This window comes from Pectinophora gossypiella, chromosome 8 (genome assembly GCF_024362695.1).
Source record: "Pectinophora gossypiella chromosome 8, ilPecGoss1.1, whole genome shotgun sequence".
NCBI lineage: Eukaryota > Metazoa > Arthropoda > Insecta > Lepidoptera > Gelechiidae > Pectinophora > Pectinophora gossypiella.
Genome location: NC_065411.1, coordinates 4,362,095 through 4,376,546, shown reverse-complemented (window position 1 = coordinate 4,376,546; position 14,452 = coordinate 4,362,095). Strand labels below are relative to the sequence as shown.

Sequence of the window (14,452 nt, the reverse complement as noted above, 5' to 3'; positions counted from 1 at the left end):
GATTACTACTCATCCCATTAGGGATTGCGGGCTTGATTATGTATGTATGTACAATTCTACAGTATTATAATAACAAAATAACACACTGCGCAATTGACTTCTATCCAAAATTGAAATTGTTAACGGTAATCTGAACAAAATGGCGCGAAATATTTGAAATTTTCAACCGTTCTTATTTCAATATCTGAAAACGCACGATTGGTTTCAAATGTAGTATACCCAAATCTGCTTCATGATATAGACACAGTGACATAGAATAAAACTAGAACTAAGATAAAGAGTAAGAATAGAGGATACTATCGATATGTAGAAACAAGCAACAGGCGTGTGTATTCCCACCTTTATAGTAACAGTCTCCCATTTAAAAAATATACCATAACGAATCGGCTTAGACGACCGTGTCACACTAAATCAGCTTCATAAGCAAAAAATAAGCCAGAAAAACTTGAAAACTAAGGAAAGACAACGAAACACGGAAGGTAATGTGCAAATTGATTAATTTGGCTTAGTTTTTTTTTTGTTTCCTCTTGGAATTGAACAGGGACCTTTACAATCGACAACTTTGATTACTGAACTATCACTTTTTATTTTAACTGCATTATGCGCGAATGATTTGTCTGCAGAAAAAGTAAGTCTCTAAGTGGTATTTCTTAAAATCTAAGTTTAACATACTACTTAACATACTGCGTCAATTACAAATGTAATACGAGAAATATAGTATAAAATGTTTCAATTTTCGTAACGAAAAACACTTTAAAAATATAGTAGTAACTTACCCAGAAATTGGCATTTTACGCTAAGTGATTGCTCCAAATATCATTAATTGTACAAAAAAACTACACAAAGACGAAGTAAAATCTGTTTCAAATTAAATAAATTATTTTAGTATATTGTTAATTGTGAAATTGCAATGTTCGTTTGCTTGTGCCTCAATGTGCAATGGACGATCGAAAGGAGATAAGTTCGTATATCGTCGTTATAACCATCAATGGGGGTACAATAAAATATTATTCGCAACGGATTTTTCTCAAAGGTGAACGTAACTTTACCTCAACTTACCCACATGTACCTATACAGTTATTAAATGATGATAAAAACATAAATACTAGTTTCAATTATATTGACTGTTATTGAAATTGTTTTGTATATTTGATTTTAATCAAAATACTGAGGGAGAATCAGACCATGATTTGGAGTTGATATCAAGTGGAATTTACGCAAAGTATGGAACTGAAAATATTTTAAAAACACTAAAATTTTCCTGAATTTTCCGACAGGAAATTCCACTTGATATCCACTCAGAATCATAGTCTGAATCATCATACCTACTTTTGCGTACGGAGTGTAAGTGACATCGTAAGGAATACTGGGAGGGATGATTCAGCTCATTATTCTGAGTCAATATCAAGTGGAATTTTCCATCGCAAAAGGATAGAATTTGAAATAATTAAAAAACTAAAAAAGAATGAATTGCGACAAAAAAATCCACTTGATATTGACTCAGAATCATGGTCTGAATCATCCCCTTAGTATCATCCCCGTTATGATGTACAGTCATGAACAATATAATGTACCCACTTTCGGACTCTGTCGCACTAACATATTTGACATTTAGTGAGACTTACAACTCAATTTGTCAAAAAAGTTAATGTGACATGGTACCAAAGTGTATACATATTAATGCTCGGGACCGTAACTAACACTCTGTATATACCTTATGCATAATAATCATCTTTTAAATCCGTACCCACTAATTGGAACATACGATAATCGTCTTGCCATGCGAAAATGCGCCAGACGTAATTTAAATCGGACTAATGGCTATAATAGTTTCGGATTGTAAACACTTTTATCGTTGTTCTAATTTTAATTGTTGTCGCGACCTCAATACTTTTGAATTGAAATACAAGCGTGCAATGTGTAGGTTTAATGAATACGAATGCACATTATGCGGTCATTCACCTATGGCATAGGCATAAACTTAATTGTATTTCTATATTAATTTGAAATAGCCGGCAGCAGTGCATCTAATTTTCAAAAACGAATGCGTTTAAGAAGGATTTTTCATAGTATAATAGCCAATTGATTCTGTGAAAACGGGATAACACTAGCAGGTTATTACGTATAATATTCTAACACGTAACGTGTGGGTTGTGAGGTGGATTACCAACCCCATCAACCCTGGTGTCAGGGTTGCTATTAAGCCGCCAAAGACTACTAACTTACATCAGTAAGTAGTAACCGAGACCAACGGCTTAATGTGCCTTCCGAAGCACAGATCATCTTACTTTCGGACAATGGTGATCAGCCTGTAATGTCCTAACCAAACTAGGGATCACAAAGTGATTTTCGTGATATGTCCCCACCGGGATTTGAACCCGGTTTACAGTTGTACCACCCCAATTACTATTTAAAAATAATAGGAATCTATTTGTTTGTAACGCTTTCACACCCAGATAAGATTGGTGTCCAGATAAGAAAAAAATACTTAAGTGTACGTGTGTGTGTTGTGTGTGTAGTGTACCGAAGTCCACGCAAATTTGCAGCCTTCAACCAGTTATATAAAGCTGTTTACGAATGTTTCTAAAACAGTTAATCGCCAGGCATGTGCCTTTCACTTGTTTGACTACGTAATAATAGTAGCGATAAAAAATACGTCGGCTGTGACGACACTTCACTGATCGTGTGCTTATCGATTGTATGCGCAGAGATAATAAACTTGCTCTATGAACTACTCTGATCGAACTCAGACACCCATATTCTGAGATTTTAACTCGAATCTTCCTCGACCTAGTCCTCAGTTTAGGCGACCTTAAAGATCTCGATCTCAGCTCGAAAGACGGCGGCTCAACAAAATCTCGAGTTTACACCAGTGAGGTTGAGTCAAAATGCACAGGTGAGGCAGAGTCGAGGTTTGTTGTGAGGTGGATTACCAACCCCATCAACCCTGGGGTCAGGGTTACGATTGACATGGCTCATGTAACGACTACTAACTACTATCTTATGTTAAGTGTTTTTCAGTTTAGCTAAGGACCATTTCAGTCATCACTTCAGTTTATCCCCGTACCTTGCTGAACGCATATCTCGAAGGGTTTTGGGATGTTACGTCGCTCGCGATATGCCAACTACTACGTATTCGCCTTAAAATTAAATTATAGTCAAACTTACCTCGAAGCATGATCAGGAGTCGGGAACCGCAGCACCGCGGTAGCGTTGTTGACTCGGATGACCTTCCCCCCGCAGTTGTCGGCCAACCTGCGCAGGCGCCGCGTCACGCGCTCCGGCGGTTGATCCACGGGCAGGTTGGCCACCTCCATCTCACACGACGGAGTCTCATCTTCTTCGGTTTGGCTTAAAGTCTGTAAAGAGTGTGGAAGTTAGAATTGGATTAAGAGACATACACACATGAACTCACGCCCGTAATCTCTAAAGGGCTGGGCAGAGCCACAAGTAATAACACAACTTTTGGTACGAAATCCTAGGATAGATATGTTGACCTGCATAGCAACAGGTGACAAGCCCAATGGCACACCGCGAAAACTCTAAAAAAAATTATAGTCTTGTGTACCGATTGTAGTTTAAATTGGATAAAGAAGTCCTAGTATAGTATATCATAGGAATATATATCATACTAGCGACCAGCCCCGGCTTCGCTCGTGTGCAATGCTGAGGAAAAAATGAAATTATTTACGACATCACACTAAAAACCTCAAAAATAAAAGTATTTCTCCACTATTTAATGGATGTTATTATACATTATAAACCTTCTTCTTGAATCACTCTATCTATTAAAAAAACCGCATCAAAATCCGTTGCGTAGTTTTAAAGATTTAAGCGTACATAAGGGATATAGGGACAGAAAAGCGACTTTGTTTTATACTATGTAGTGATGTAAGTAACTTACCTTTGGATTCCTTGGCAAGTGTGCAGTCAGTTCATTGTAGCAGTAATGGGACGAGGCACATGCGATTAAGGCAGATGACGTATTACGTTTATGCACCAGTATCACTTCCATATTTTTCCTGTAAAAACAATTGAATATAGAAAACAACGTTTGAAGGTCGTATTTTTCTGTATTACATAATAAAACATGCCATCAATAACTTGCTTGACTACTTCTTGCTTCATATACAAGGTGCAATTAGACGAGAGATTTGCAGAGATATTTAATTTAGCTGTAACATAGCGCCACGCCTGTATCTCCAAAGGGGTAGGCTGTGGGTGTAATTTAGTAGTAACTTCTTGATTTAATTCATTAATTTAAAATGAGTTAAAGAAATAGCTACCATATGTTTTCTACAAGATAGAAGTTAAATGAAATCTTACTCTCCAAAGGGGTAGGCTGTGGGTGTAATTTAGTAGTAACTTCTTGATTTAATTCATTAATTTAAAATGAGTTAAAGAAATAGCTGCCATATGTTTTCTACAAGATAGAAGTTAAATGAAATCTTACTCAAGTGCTTCAATTTTCCACTTAATATAATTAATATAAAGTAGTAGCAATATTTATATATAACATTGTTTTATTTAATTGTAATAGCTGTATGAGCCATGTCACAGCCCTATGGCAGTTCAATAATAGAATATCCCTGAAATGCTACCTGACAGAACATTGGCAACATTGCTCATTTACTTCACAACCCATATTATTATGACAGATTAGCTTAAACCAGCCGGGTCTGCATGACAACCGCACCGCGCGCGGCTCGAATTATATCGAGCGCTTGGACCAATAGACAATACGAATGCTATCTACGTAGATGGATGTCAAATGGCTATTGGTCGAAGCGCTCAATATAATTCGCGGTTGTCATGCAGACCCGGTTGATTCTTGAAAGTATATACAAGACACTTAGGTCCACTAGAAGAAATCTCTTTGTCTATGCTTACCTGTAAGGTCTGTTTTATTGTGTACAAATAAAAAAAACGTACCTATGCCTAAAATCACTGAGATCTGCAGCAAAGTTGATGTCACCAGAAATAAGCAGTAAGGCAGCTGGGGCAGTGTGCAGTTCCCCAAACCTCCTCATGCATTGCCTTAGCTTTTCATCCGCAGCATTCTTTTGGGTCCCACATACATGTATTAAGCTTATCTGTTGAAGATTTCATGCCTTGTGTAACATTTATTTTATTTTTTAAGAAAAAAACAGTACACAGTACAGATACTACCGAAAATAACTTAAAACTTAGCTCAGCAAAATGTTGTGATATTCACACGAGGGTATTCAATTTACATTTGAGCTCAAAAACATTCAATAATTTTAGGTTAGTAAATCTTTCATTCTTACTTAACTTCGTCAGTAACCTTGAATAAAAAAATAATCAAGCATAGAATGTGTGTATGAGTATTTGACATATAAGCAAAATCCAATCGAATTATTTGATAATTGAATTCAATTTTGCTTGTTTACCTACATTTTTTATTGGTAAGTCGGTCAATGTAATAAATATATTGAAATGACAATTACTTTAATATTTTTCAAGTGATAACTTCTTATACAAAGACCATACTGTATTTTATAATTGCAACATTATATGAAAGGTTTTGTTGTTACAAAATACAATTATGTACCTAAATTGCACTAGGTACATTAAAGATAACCTTTAATAAAATGTTTGAACAGATACTAGATGAATAATATTATTAACTGTGTGGACCAAAGGTTATTTTAAAATTCCACAAAAAGAATAAAAACAAACAACATCATAAATATTAGTCTTTCATGTTCTGTTATGTCCAGTATCTATATATGGAAAGTAAACACAAAATAATGTTATCATTCATTATTGTATCACAAGGTAAGTTGATAATTAGTATATTAATAAATTGAGAGTGTAAACAACTATTCCTAATACCTGTTAACATTATGTCATAGAATACAGAATAATTTTACATACAGGTACAATGGACACTCTGCCACACACCAATTTGTATGAGGACCAAGCTAGGTTTACCTCCCCTTCTGCTGCTCACTTTAGTCTACATGGCTGTAAGACTTTAAGGAGTAAGTAAGGGAACGCGCGCGGTCTCTCTCTCTCTCTTTCTGTCTCGCTCGCACTTGCGCGTTAGGTGGCATATGGTAAGAACAAGGTTTTTGTATGGAGTGTCCGAGCTGTGATTATGTAATGACATAGGCCTAATTGAAAAAATATGTTAATGACTAGTATTTTAAGGGCTTGCTTAACTTGTTTTTTAATTGTGCTCTAAAAAAGATTAATATAACAATTAAATGGAAACCATTTTCATTATGTGTTTAAGGACCTATTTTTGCTAATTCCTTATACCTACTGAAGTATGTATTATAGAACTGAATTGTGTATGTATGTATATACCACATTATGTGTGGTACATTATGTATGTGTTTGCAATTTGCGTAACTGTAGTGCATTATATTCACAGTGTTACATCACTTACTTGAGAATCATTGAGCTCTTGTAGTCTATTGACGGATTCTTTTCTAACATCACAGACAACTACGAAGTCAGCCTCTCTCCTCCCTCCCGTAAGGAACTTGTTACGTATAGCTGCCACTACATCTATAGCTGAACACCCTCGGGGAACCTACAATGAATATTATATGGTTAATTGTATTAATTAAAAAATAGAGCAATCACCTTCAAGCATAATATAGCAAATTTATGGTCCACATAAAAAAATGTAATACAGATTTCCTAGTAATATCTTGTGAACAATAACACCTTTGAAATAACAAAATTTCATCAGGTCAACACATTGAGAACAAAAAATGTGTGGATTACATTTAAGTAAATAAATAAATTCATGTAATCTGTGAGAATGTGAAAATACCATACCTGGCAGTTTTCAATGTCCCAGAAAATACCGATGGGGATGTTAGATCTTTGTTTGTAGTGACGGAAGCGGGACCGTACCCGGGGACGGTCCACTGTCATAAGTCCATCATCTCTCACACTGTCACCACTCCCATCTGAGGACTCGTCCTCTACATCTGCAAGCCACATAGTAATTACACAACATTGCACTTCTATATTCCACCATTATCTATGATACCATGAGCTGCCATTGTATACAGGAAGTAATCCAGATAAGTTCACTTTCTCAAATGCAACACGTGCGTTATAATAAAAAGGAAAATGAGTAAGTCTTACCTGTGATCCACATACGGGGAGGAAGTGGTATTTTCATGGTAGGACTTGTAACAAGACCCCCCAGGCCTTGAGCAGAATGACTCCTAGATTCTTTATAAAACATTGGTCCAACACACTCAAAAACGCTTTCTGAATACATTGTACAGGACATCAACAGGCTTTTAATATTTATAAACTTATCTTCGAGCATATGTTCTCAAAAACAAAAGGAAATTAGGCTACCACTATACTTTAATGGGACGCATCACTTGCATACAAAAATAATACAAAACACTTATCACATTACATAAAATTCTTAAATCTGTAAGATTTGCGTCTTAAAAGTAAAGCAATATTTACAAAATGTAAATTACCAACTAACGTCGCTACGCCATATCCACTTGTCCATATTATCATAGACATTTTTTTTTTTGTTTTGGTTTTCCCCGAAGGGTAAGGCAAAGGGAACTATGCCCATACAGCCATGTCTTACGTATTTTTTTTTCTTGATGATTAATGAAATGATGAAAGGTGATGAATGATGATGATGAAACCTAAGCCCCCACCCTCGGAGTAGACTCCTACTCCGAACCCCAAACGAATTAACTCAAAAGTCCGCATAAACTTTTGAGTTATGAAGCGGCTTCCCGGCACGAAGCGAAAATAGGCAGATACACTTTGTTCATTGAATACTCCAATATAATAACACTCGCGAATGTCTTCTGACTAACTTAATGCGATCATTAACCACAAAACACCACTTCGTATTAATTATTTAGATTACTCAACGAAGAAAGCAACTGTCCCGTTCCCGTCTCCCGCCGAAAAGCCTTATCATAGACAACAACGATCGGTATCGGCTGCGGAAGCGGGGGAGGAGGACTTGTCAAAAAAAAAGAACAATCGAACTCGAACTCGTATCGAACTCGATGGTTATTGGCTAGTGCAGTGACCACCAAACGGGCCAAAAACTGGCGAAACGGAGAACTGGCAACACCGTTCCCGTTCCGGAAGAGGCAATTCGCTCAATTCACTAGAATCCCATCCCAAAAAGGCAAAACGTCATTAAAAAACATTAATTGTCAATGCAAGTGAGTTTGCAGGTTCCGTTCGATTGTTTCATAGTGTTTTTCGCTGTTTTTACCAAAAAAGTAAGATATATATTTGAAATAAATTACTAAATTCTATTTAGTTTTACTGTTATTCAACGTAAGTAATCTTTAAATTCGATAAAAACATGTAATTTTGAAGTTATTCTATTTTGTTGTTAAAATCAGTATTCTGCATTTGCTTTGCTATTTATTTCAGTTTTACAGTGAAAATGTCGACGAACGGAGATTCCGGAAGCCTTGATGCCAGTGGCAAAATAGTGAAGATGGAGGTAAGATTTTATTTACATAAAGAAACTAATAACTCTTAATAAGGTTAGGTATACTCAAGCACAAAATAGCCGTAGTAACTTAACCTTTACATAAAATTAAAATATTCGCTGTAATAAAAAGTTTAAATTTGTTACCAAAGTACTATTTATTCTATAGTATTTTTATGCTTACTCATTGTTTGTTTTAGGTTGATTATAGTACCACTTGTGATGAAAAGATACCACTGTGGAAGTCATGGGCAAGTAAAGGAAGAGTTCAGGAAGCCATTGACCAGCTGCTGGCTCTGGAGAAACAGACAAGAACGGTAAGACTGCGTCCTATTTGTATTGTGTTTATGATTGGGAGGGAAGCAGTACTATAATATAACTCTTAAATAAAATATTACTCATATATTTTAATTTAATCATTCGAAACGCTTTCTGTAATGTTATTATGACCATAATAATTATTATTATAGTCTGTGTAATAGTTAGGAAAATAATTAAGGAGTTTGACATGGACGTGTACCTGTATAATAAGTTAAAAAAAGGATTTTAAGTGTACTCTTTTATAGGCTTATTCATTTAACAAAATTTTTTCAGGGTGCTGATATGGCATCCACTGCCAGAATCCTTGTAGCTATAGTCCAGATTTGTTATGAGGCTAAGAACTGGTCTGCACTCAATGACCAGATTGTTCTTCTTTCAAAGAGAAGGTAAATATACTTCAATGACTTTTATAAATCTGTAAAATTATTAAAGGTAGAGGTACTCTCACAGTTTCTTGCTACTTTAGATTACAAAATTTAAAGGACATAAGCAAATAACTTTTAGATACAGATTTTCTTTTTGAAATTTCTCATAATTAGACATTAGTTGTGCAATATTATACATAAAAACATAACAACCTAGGTATATGTGTCCCACAGCTGGGCACAGGCCTCCCCTCAGTCAAGGGGGGTCTATATTATTATCAATGAAAAATCTAGTGTGATGTGTCATCTATTCCCTTATTTACCATAATTTTAGGTCACAGTTGAAACAAGCTGTAGTGAAAATGGTGCAGGAATGTTGCACTTACGTAGATAAGACTCCAGACAAGGAGACTAAAATCAAGCTGATCGAAACACTGCGGTCTATAACTGAGGGTAAAATTTACGTTGAAGTGGAGAGAGCTCGGTTGACTCATATCCTGGCTAAGATCAGAGAGGAAGAAGGCAATATCGCTGAAGCTGCTAAAATCATCCAGGAGTTACAAGTTGAAACTTACGGTTCCATGGATAAACGTGAAAAAGTGGAACTGATTTTGGAACAAATGAGGCTCTGCTTAGCCATCAAAGACTACATCCGTACTCACATCATTTCCAAGAAAATCAATACCAAGTTCTTTGAAGAGGAGAATACTCAGGTAAGATAGGAATTTCAAAATGTACAAATAGTTACTAGATTTCTGTAAGTGGTTATTTACAGGTTGCTTTACGTTTAGAGTTATAAAAAGTAGAATACTTTTATTATAAAACAAATCTTCATCTTGATATTTATTCCTCAATTTTTTGCAGGAATTAAAAGAAAAGTTTTACCGTCTGATGATAGCGGTGGACCAACACAACGGACAGTACTTGGGAGTGTGTCGTCACTTCCGGGCGCTAGGACAGGCGGCGGGGGCGGACGCCCTGGTCGGCAGTGTGGTGTTCTTGATCCTGGCACCGTATGATAATGAGCAGGCTGATCTCACGCACCGACTCAATGAAGACAAGGATTTGGACAAGTTGCCTGACTACAAGTAAGTGAAATACTCACATTGTCATAGTTAACAGCTGTCACTAACACTTAGCAGTCTATCATCTTAGTAGCTCTAGAAATAGTTAACACACTACTTTCAAACTAGTATTATCTGGTACAGCCAGATAATGCCCACATTTGCAGATTTTCATTTTCTTACTCAATGCCACTTAATTATTATTATCTCTGAGGCCTTAGCCAAGTTGCAAACAATTATGAGAATTGACAAAATAAAAATCCCTAGTCTCTTTCAGCATTACCGTTTGAGCTAAATCACCCTCTGCTCAATTTCAACTGTAGCCTATGGACCTCCATTACCATAGATAAAGTTCTGCCAATAACTTTAGCTGTACTGCTTTTTTGAAAATGTTAAAAGTCGGTTGCAATTTGGAATCGTTTTTCTTCGAACTTCGTGGGTACTCGTACAATAATTTTTCTATGACGAATAAGTCGCCGCGCCCAGTTTGCGTACTGTCATAGTACCTACTTGGAAGTTGGGAATTGTTCGTGATTTTTTTTTTGCCTCCAAAGTACGACCGACAGAAAAACATCATCATAACATCACGCCTGTGTCCCCAAGGGGGTAGGCAGAGGTGTACAGTACACCCACTCGCCAGCTATGTTTAAGACCCTTGTAATAGGGGGTGAGCCTTTGCCATTAACCGGGCATAAATCCTGGAAACCATGAAACATGTATTCAAAGTTACAAACTCGAATTCAGTAGTTTAAAGCCGATGTAAGTCATGTGTTCTCCGAACAGGGATATTTTGTAAGAACACCATTATAGTCACATTGGCCCCGATTCCTGCAGACACCTCCTAATTTTACTTTAAGTTATACCTGGCATTTTCTTATCCGCCGAAAAGGAAAGGGACGGATGATTGACAGTCGTAAATTTTAGGAAGAATGAGTAAATGAATGAATAACCCGGCCGAATCAAAAAGGTATCGTTTGACGTGTGCTGTCAACTTAATTCTGTCGGGTTATTGATCATTGTAACATTTTTAGACTGTTGTTTTAGATTTATGCCTAAAATTGACGTGTGTTCCTTAAATTTTACGCCTGTCGATTACCCGTCCTTTTCCTTTTCGGCGGATAAGAAACAGGTAACTTAATATAAAATTAGATGGCGTCTGCAGGAATTAGCACCATTATTTTTTTATTTTAATAATTTATTGTATAGGATAACACAGATAAACAATATGAGAACATGAAGAGAGACAAAAGGCACAACTTATTAATTATTTTGTTTCAGACAACTTCTAGGCCTGTTCATCAACCCGGAGATTATCAGATGGAACACACTCTGCTCCACGTATGAGAAAATGCTCCGAGGGACTCCCTACTTCGAGCAATCTGACGAGAAGGGTCAGGAGCGCTGGAATGACCTGAAGAACAGAGTTGTTGAACATGTAAGTTACTATTGAAATTAGCGTTGTTTCAACTAGATTTCTTTACAATGCAGTTTGATATTGAAGTATGCGTGTGTCTTTTGCAACAATTGCACAATTTTCTCGCGTGGGTACCTTGTCTAAACCTATTTTTACGTAGCATGCTTAAAATAACAGCAGGACAGATATACAGCCTAGAGCGAAAGAGACGAGAGATGTATCTATTACGCTGTGAACAGCTTAGTACGAAAGAGAGGTAATCACACCTTTAGTAATTGGATTGATTTTCGAAGTAGACAAATTGTCCGAAACGTAAAGGTGTGTTTTAAACTGAAGCAGAGAGGAGAAAGCACTGGCTTCCTCGCAATGAAAGTCCGTACAACTCCGCCTGTCTCCGCTCTTCCGCTCCCTTGGAAACACACCCTTCGGTGTTTAAAGTTTAATTCTATAACTTACTTTATTTATTTACTGTTTTTATTCTTTTGTGAAAATGTTCATCACATCACTAATTTAAGAGCGACGCTCTTGTCGGCTTACATTCCTCCATGCTACTTTTTAGGGTAAAATAGAGCAGTGGTTTCCCTCTTGCCTTTTGCCCCGCAGTACTCTGGCTGACGCGAGTGGGATGGCGCCCAGAGTAGTATATTTCAAAGCCGTACTAGGACTCCTGGCCTCCGCCTCTGATAGCACTGACAGTTACTGCTGCCGCTGCTGCGGACGCTGTTGTGTAAAATTTTAAATAGTGTTATTGTGTTTGGCGTCCTTTAATAATAAATTATTTCTATTCTATTCTACTTTTTTATATCCTGAAATGAATTGCAGAACATCCGCATAATGTCAATGTACTATACGCGGTTGACGGTGAAGCGTATGAGTGAACTGCTCGGCCTGAGCGAGACGGAGACAGAGGACGCTCTCAGCCAGTTGGTGGTCAGCGGTGTCGTGCGCGCCAAGATCGACCGCCCCGCCGGCGTGGTGCATTTCAGGTAACTTTATAATATCATACCCTGGACACTTCATACAAAACACTTCGTTTTACACAGACACTACAAATTGACGTTATCGTACACGCGCATCTGTGTGTGTGACGTCTGACGTCCATACGATTGAAGAATAAAGTAAGACCGAGGGGTGAGGTAAACCTAGCTAAGCCCGCTGGTTGAGAGCGGAGAGTTGCCGTTATATACGTAGTATTATTCCTTATTCTATGGGGACAGGTAGGAGCCGTATCGCCGTCTATGATGATCGAGTCAACTGTGTTAGTGAAAACTGCACTTAAGATGAATTAAATTAATAAGTCATTGGTATAATATATACCATAAACAGCCTATATATACGTCCCGTTGCTGGGAACAGGCCTCCCTTCAATCAACCGAAAAGGGTGTGGAGCATATTCCACCACGCTGCTCTACTGCGGGTATGTGGAGGTGTTTTAACGGCTAATATCTGGGACCAACAGCTCAACGTGCCCTCCGAAGCACGGAACCATCTTATTTTTTCCGATAATCAGGTGATTCGAGCCTGTAAAATCCTTATCAAACAAAGGACAGTCTCACAAAGTGATTTCGACAATGTCCCCATCGGGAATCGAACCCAACCTCCAGATCGTGAGCCTAACGCTCTTAATATAGACCACGGAGGCTGTTACCGAACCGGAACCGGATAATACTAGAATAATGTTTTCCAATTGTTTGGAGTATTCCTTTATTTTACCTAACCTAGCCTTTCTACTACTCTTCTATCTTCTATTTAGAAGAAGAGAACCTAGCCTTTTGTGTAGTACACACTAAACTTTATTTTATATTATGGCAACACCGCAATTTTTCCTTCTTCTACCCTTTGAACATCATGGCGATTGGTGTTGCTTTTTCCACATTTTGTTAATTTTTAATAATACAGTCCATTTCTAAACGTCAAGCATGTGTTTTTATTTATATTTAACACCAGCGACGCACACCTTTTATTAGATCTGGATATTTTTACAAAAGTAAGTGCTATCACGTTGGTCTAGCAGAAAGCTCGGTGAGGCGAAGGTATAACTAACACAATTGTGATATAGTCTTGAGCTTATGTTATTATCCTAACTTGTTGAACTTATGTTCCAGCTTAAACATGGATTCATCAGACCGCCTCAACGAGTGGTCGAACAACTTGAACACACTGATGCAGTTGGTGAACAAGACGACACATCTCATCAACAAAGAGGAATGTGTGCATAAGCACCTCCTGGCCACGGCTGAATAAACTTCAAACCTTTGCCTTTGTTGTCCGTCAACGTCTCTTTAAACTTCTCAATAAAAAAAGCCTTTGATATACTGATAATTATTTAAAATAGCAGCAAGTAATAAAAAAAAGTAATTCATTGTTGGAATTATATTTTTACCTCTAGCAATACTTCGTTCAGCTCTTTTAAGAAACAAAATTATATCTTTGCTTGGCAGGCCCATGCAGAATAGATCGCAATTGCATTCAATTTTCCATCAAAAGTTTTATCCCTAATAAAGTAACAAAAAAATCTATTTAAATATAAATAATTATGTTGGCGGACCTTTGAAAACAGTCTATAATAGAAAATAACCGTAATGTAATTATTGCGTATAATAAGTTTTATAATATAAACTGAATTAAAAAATAAACATTTTTATTACTCATTCTAAAAAGACACAAGAATTTACAATTTAAAAAATATATTAGTAAATTTTTACCTACAGCTTGCATTTCGGAGGTTTGTGACCTAACCTATATTTAGGTTTTCCCGTCGCGGGTTGGAAGGTCAGGCTTCTGTAAAAACCCGGACCTGTCAAATCTTCAG

The 14,452-nt window shown here is 36.9% G+C and overlaps 2 protein-coding genes across 4 annotated transcripts in view; one reads left to right on the top strand and one right to left on the bottom strand.

The window, feature by feature from the left end:
* The window catches only part of LOC126368846 (meiosis regulator and mRNA stability factor 1), a 28,831-nt gene extending 21,305 nt beyond the window's left edge, over window positions 1-7,526 (bottom strand). For both annotated transcript variants that reach the window (XM_050013017.1, XM_050013018.1), the window contains exons 1-6: window positions 7,129-7,526; window positions 6,814-6,968; window positions 6,416-6,562; window positions 4,933-5,093; window positions 3,905-4,022; window positions 3,169-3,359 (exon numbers count right to left, since the gene is read on the bottom strand). In XM_050013017.1, the coding sequence (XP_049868974.1) occupies window positions 3,169-3,359; window positions 3,905-4,022; window positions 4,933-5,093; window positions 6,416-6,562; window positions 6,814-6,968; window positions 7,129-7,318 (962 nt within the window). In that variant the 5' untranslated portion in view covers window positions 7,319-7,526. The remainder of the gene's footprint in view (window positions 1-3,168; window positions 3,360-3,904; window positions 4,023-4,932; window positions 5,094-6,415; window positions 6,563-6,813; window positions 6,969-7,128) is intronic.
* A 579-nt stretch (window positions 7,527-8,105) lies between these two features.
* On the top strand, window positions 8,106-14,011 carry LOC126368923 (26S proteasome non-ATPase regulatory subunit 12). Of its 2 annotated transcripts, none has more exons than XM_050013168.1 (9): window positions 8,106-8,258; window positions 8,416-8,488; window positions 8,677-8,793; window positions 9,071-9,183; window positions 9,497-9,875; window positions 10,027-10,250; window positions 11,505-11,661; window positions 12,463-12,626; window positions 13,746-14,011. In XM_050013168.1, exons 2-9 carry the CDS (start codon window positions 8,429-8,431, stop codon window positions 13,882-13,884), a joined length of 1,353 nt encoding a protein of 450 aa, XP_049869125.1. In that variant the 5' UTR covers window positions 8,106-8,258; window positions 8,416-8,428; the 3' UTR covers window positions 13,885-14,011. The 2 variants fall into 2 exon arrangements, with proteins under 2 accessions (XP_049869125.1, XP_049869124.1); XM_050013167.1 differs by having other exon boundaries at window positions 8,159-8,316.
* Window positions 14,012-14,452: the final 441 nt, after the last annotated feature.

Bases quoted from the DNA above. Each gene is read 5' to 3' on its own strand.
- LOC126368923 (XM_050013168.1), top strand. From the start codon at position 8,429: ATGTCGACGAACGGAGATTCCGGAAGCCTTGATGCCAGTGGCAAAATA. The intron at 8,794-9,070 runs GTAAGACTGCGT...AAATTTTTTCAG, and splicing joins TGGAGAAACAGACAAGAACG to GGTGCTGATATGGCATCCAC. The intron at 9,876-10,026 runs GTAAGATAGGAA...AATTTTTTGCAG, and splicing joins TTGAAGAGGAGAATACTCAG to GAATTAAAAGAAAAGTTTTA.